A 5,484-nucleotide genomic window follows, 5' to 3' on the forward strand; every position below is an offset into this window, starting at 1 on the left:
AATACTCGCGGAACATCATCAAGAAAGTCTGCGTCTTCGTTTTCCTCCTAACGATATGCGAAGAAGTGGCCAGCTACGCTGTCAACCAATCGCTTAAAAACTTTTTCCAACGGCTCGGCTGGTCCAACAAGGGTTCCAACTCCATGAAGCTCACGTACGACTCGCTCAGCCAATTTGCGTGCATCCCTGCAGGCTACATCTCTGACGAATTCCTTGGCAAGTTCAAAACGCTCCTGGGCGCTGCATCCTCCAGTTCCGTGGGTTTTGTGCTCATCACCCTTGCAGCCTTACCGTCAATTCGCGCCACACAGTCTTTGAGTCAGACTCTATTCTGTGTTGGTCTCTTCGGTGGTGTTGCGCTCAACCAGGTGTGTCTTCGAGCGCTGACGGTCTCATTTGGCGGTGATCAATTCTCCATTAGAGCGCGCGAGTTTCTTCAGCCTCAACTTTTGGGCCTCTCGACTTGGCATTTCTTTCAGCTACGCTTGTGTTCCCTTCGCTCGCTATCCATGGCTTTGGAGCAATCCCAGCCGAATACGGTTTCATGGCAGTCTATCTGGTTGGTCTACTCATGCTGCTGACTTTCGTCGGAGTGATGCTGTCCACACGAAAGCGCTACGTAGACGTACCACCAACTAGGAGTGCTCTCGGTGCTGTGATTCGTGTCGTTGTCCGTCGCGCCAGACATAACTACCAGGCAAGGATGATTGTGTTGGGTACCATAATGTATCTCTCCGCTTTTCTGCTCAATTTCCCTGCCGCATTCTTAGGGGATCATGGGGAAGTTGGCCACAACATTTCATACGCGTGCGGTGTCTTGACAATTGCCGCTACCATCCTCTACATCTATTACGCTCGAGACCCCTCCTTCATCGATGGTGCCACCGATGCTCTCGGCGTCGAACTCGACCCTGAAACGATTCGTGGAATCAAGCAGGTCATCCGAATCCTCCCTTTCAACGCCTTTAACATGTTCTGGTGGGTCTGCCAGAACCAACGCGGCAACAATCAGACAATCATCCAGGAGACCGATGTGAGACTAGTTAGCGGACCCGGCGCCAGCCAAATTCCTGGCCCCACGGTCCAGATCTTCAATCCAGCTCCGGTTTCCTCTTCGTGCCACTGCTTGACAAGATTGTTTACCCGTCGTACGAGAAGTATTTTGGCGAACCACCCAGCAGATATGGCAAGGTTTTGGCTGGATATATTGTGGCGATCATCGCGATGCTTTGGACGGGGTTCTTTAAAATCATCCGACGAAACTCCTCTTTGTTGACGTACGATGACTCCAATGGAGAGATGCAGTACATTTTGAATGACGACGGCGGCCAGCCCATGAGCGACATTCCATGGTATGCTGCGATTCCTCAGTACTGTCTTGTGTCGTTGGCGACGGTATTCATTCAGATCTCCACGTATAACATCGGTTATACGGAGGTCCCGCTGAGCTTGTGTGGCATGTCAATCGCCTTGGGTTTCTTTATGAACTCGATGGGTAGCACACTTTTGTCCGTGTTCGTGCTGTTGTTCAGCAAGTACATACCCACTGACTTGAACGACGGTCACATGGAGTATTTATACTTTGCACTGGCGGCGGTGATGGCGATAAACACCTTCTTTTACGTGCTGGTGATGAAGGAAATGAATTTTGCGATGATTCCACCGGTCGATCGGTCGACAAAAGATCCGCTAAGACAGAGTCTGCAGGATCCAGAGTCCAAGCAAGCGTCAGTAGCGTAGGCAATAAACTTCTCGCGTCCCTTCGTAAGTCTCAATTTCTAAGAAACGGTTAGCCCTTTTAGACGAAATACGTGAGATCGAGCATTTACGAGGAACGCGCTACTTCCAGACCCATCATCCCGTCCATCGATGCTTTGGCACTGTCGTGGGCGACTTGGATGACATTATGCATGGCGCTGTCGCTGGCACCGATACCGATGCGAGAGTAAAGGAGAGGGTGTTGTAAGATGGTCCTCAGCAGAGCAAAGTATTGCGCTGGCTTGTGCGACCGGCGGAGCGTGACCCATTCCGGCAGGTGGGCAGCTCCTCAGCACACGTGACTACGTATGCTTAGAATCCACGGGCTTCGCTCGTTCCTCGACTGGCGAACGGGTGAGCTACAGTTTATCACACTCCATCTTCTTTGTTAACTACCGCACTTTGATCGTCACAGCATCGACCGAGGCAACCGCTCGGTATGCGTTTTGTACCACCAGCTGATGCCGAACACGGTGGGATGCTACGCGACCACGCGCACAGCGTGCAGAAACTGCAACAAGTCTTTTGGGTCCTAGGCAACACCAGAGCGTGCAATGTCTACCTAAACGAGATCCGCTCTCGATGCTGCGTGAAGAAGCTTGTGTGCGTCGCGAACCCCAAGACCAGGGAGCTGATAGAGACGTACAGTGGGAGGCAGACCGCAGACCGCCATGCGCGTACCATTCGAAGTCAAAGACGTAGGTACATGTACAATGAAATTAAGAGATGACCAGACTCACTTATTATGGCATAAAATTCACCACAGTGAGAGAACATGTACAACAAGTGCCACCACGTTATTCATAATATAGATGGACAGATTTCTGCAATGTTGTTCCACTCAAACGGCGACGCCACCGTCACTTTCTACATGGCCAGCTTGTGTCTCTGGAGAAAGCTCTTCCTCCACGTCACCGACGCTGTAAAGAGAGCGCTGTCGATGCCCAGCTCCTTGGCCACTTCTAACGCGTGTTCAGACAGCATCGTTCCCGTCACGGGAACGCCGAGCTTCTGCATCGAGCGAAGCCACACCAAAATGCACTTCTCAGCGTCATCACTAAGCGAAAGCCCCGCCCCTGCTTTGCGCAGGCGATGCGACTTGGCGGTGCTCACAGACTCACAGGCTTTCTCAATTTTTTCGCGGTCTTTGATCCAGGCGTAGACGACACGCTTCTTGCTGCGCTTAGCCTCTACCGACAAGGTCGGGAAGAAGCGCTCCACTGTGGACGACATATCTTTGCTCTCCTCGTAGAACTTTATCGCTGCCAGACGCGTCTCGAACGTAGTGGACGATCGCACATTCTTGCGCTCCTTGCGCCCGCCGCCTTCCTTCATCGGTAGCCTTCCCATTTTTTTCGCGTCCCCACCACTTTTTTCTGCCTTTAATAGCCTTCACAACTTTAAAATTCTCCATTGAAAAACCTATATAAGAATTTATTAAACCAAATCCGTCCCTGCGTCGGATCGGGGTACTTAGTGTGTATACGGTCCAGATGTCGCCCAGCACTAATAGGGCTGAAAGCGGCGGTACAACACCGTAGACTATTTCTTGGCTCGTATACGTACAGTTTACTCGTCCTTCATCCATGAAGATTCGATCACCATACAAACTACAGCTATCTTGATAGAAGCCTAGCAAAACACGACTTCATTTTGTGGTGATACCGGTACATTAAGTATGATATGTACAATGATGTATCAATTGGTTGTAGGAGACCAAAACTAGTTCCTCCTGCGAATGCGGAGAGGGTGTGCTTCAGTATTGAAAACGTACTTGTCAAGCGGAATGAGAGTCTCGGGTGCTTGCAGCAAGTAGTGATACTTGAGCGTCTCGGCTAAGAAGAAACTCTCCATCTTGTTCTCGGTTTGGGCAGGCAGCTGCGTCACATCCAAGATGGCAGCGTAGCCATGTTTCACCTTGGCGTGCGTCTCCAGCGCTTGGAAGATTTCCCAGCCGTATTCACGGTATTTGGGATTCTTGGTGACACGATACATATAAAAGAGACTCTCAATGGTCTCTGGTCGCAGGCGATACTTGGGGTCAATCACCTGCATCTTCGGGAAGCTCACAATGTCCGGAGACAACCCTGTTGGCTGACGGTGATAGAGCTGGTAGCAGGTCTCCATTAGTTTCTCAGCGAGCTCGAGATGTTTGGCGTTTTTGGCGTGGTCTTCTGTCTCGGACAGCGTGCCCAATGCCAGCAGCCCTGGAACAAAGCATAGAAGATGGTCCATACGTTGAACAGCCTGCACACATAGCCCAAACAAATACAATACATCAGAGGACTTGTATCTACACAACCATTGTATCAAAGCTACGCACCGAGAAAGAAGGGACTTTCATCTCCTGTAAGAAGTAGAGATCGTCGGGGATTGAGAAGTACAGTAAGTGTTCCTCCATGCCCCTCACGGCGTCATCGTAGAGCTCTCGAAGATACTCGTCCTCTTCGCGTTTACCGCTATAGATGTACACTTTCAACAAATACTCATAGAACGAGTCACCAAGCGCACCAAGAGTGATAACACTTCTTTGGACGTCGAATGTCCCGAAACGTGGGTCATAATGCACTGGGAACAAGCCTGTTTTCTTGTAGGATCCTTCGCGTTTCAGGATCTGGTAAAACGCGTCACCCTGGGTAGCAAGAAGTAAATAGTTAGCCCCCAACACAAAAGAGACCATTGCGGGCCTTAGACTACCATCTCGGCGTATTTAGGGTCTCCAGTAATGTCCGAAAGATAGCGCGTCTCGAGCTGCAGTGTACCGATATCAGCGATATGGGCTCTGAAGCATCAAATAAGCATTATCCAAGGTGATAAAAGAGATTGTGAATTGACAACAGAAGGCCGCACTTACCGAAAGCCAGCCCACCCAGCAAAGCTCTTCTCCTTCGTGTACGGATTAAAAAGCGTGTAGAACACGCCTTCCTCCTTGTCGAAAGCCGGCGTGAGAATGTCCATAAGCTCCCTGGCTTTCTCTTTGAAAATGGTATCGCCAGAGAGGTCAAATGCGCTTAAGAGACCGCCAACTTCGCGGATGATAGTTTCAAACACCGAAAGTTTGTTGCCATCGCGGCCTAAGTGGGAGAAATCGAGCTGGTTCGCCACATAGTCTCTAGCGCGTTGGAATTCGTCCTTCAAGTCCATGATCCAGAGCGTGTCAATGCCGTCCACCATGGAGCACGCGATGTCACCCCACACGTTGCTACGTTTCCAGCCGTTCTTCGGGTCCACTTCATCCCCCCCAAACGCGTGTTCCTCGTAGTTTCCCCACGCAAACTTCATAGCCTTACGCACAGCCAGACGACGAGATTCTTGCTGTTCCGAGGGCACCGCAGTCACCGTCTTATCGGGGTCTTCCACGTCTGCAACAACCTCATCCGCCAGCATCTCATCGACTACGTCGTGGCCTGCACCTGCCCCACCACCTCCTGTCGCGTGATTCACAGCGTTTATTTCAGACGGCTGCTGCTGATGTTCGTCGCCTCTGAGATGCGCCTGCTCATTGTGGTTGTCCTCCGGGCGTTGAGCCACCTGATTCGTGGCGCCCTGCAGTTCGCCCACGTGCGCCGGGACGCCACCCAAGTTCGTAGTCAGGATGGTATACTGTACCCAGAGGAACAGCAATAGGATGCAAATTAGACCGATGAGTGCCACACGCTTCCAGAGCGGCAGTTGCTGCGAGCGCTTGCGTCCCTTGGGGGAATACGATGGCAGCATCTCGACGGG

General features: G+C 51.3%; 2 protein-coding genes across 2 annotated transcripts; both read right to left on the minus strand.

Annotated features, from left to right (window-relative positions):
- Window positions 1-2,586: 2,586 nt before the first annotated feature.
- PITG_11536 (uncharacterized protein) lies at window positions 2,587-3,108 on the minus strand (the record flags this gene model as incomplete). Its single annotated transcript, XM_002901048.1, has 1 exon — window positions 2,587-3,108. The coding sequence occupies one exon, from the start codon at window positions 3,106-3,108 to the stop codon at window positions 2,626-2,628; it is 483 nt and encodes a 160-aa protein (XP_002901094.1).
- A 372-nt stretch (window positions 3,109-3,480) lies between these two features.
- Window positions 3,481-5,475, minus strand: PITG_11537 (mannosyl-oligosaccharide alpha-1,2-mannosidase, putative; the record flags this gene model as incomplete). The annotated part of the gene is made up of 5 exons (XM_002901049.1): window positions 3,481-4,005; window positions 4,082-4,283; window positions 4,335-4,390; window positions 4,456-4,540; window positions 4,613-5,475. 5 exons carry the CDS (start codon window positions 5,473-5,475, stop codon window positions 3,481-3,483), a joined length of 1,731 nt encoding a protein of 576 aa, XP_002901095.1.
- Between the last annotated feature and the right edge of the window lie 9 nt (window positions 5,476-5,484).

This window comes from Phytophthora infestans, genomic scaffold (assembly GCF_000142945.1).
Source record: "Phytophthora infestans T30-4 supercont1.22 genomic scaffold, whole genome shotgun sequence".
Classification (NCBI taxonomy): Eukaryota; Oomycota; class Peronosporomycetes; order Peronosporales; family Peronosporaceae; genus Phytophthora; species Phytophthora infestans.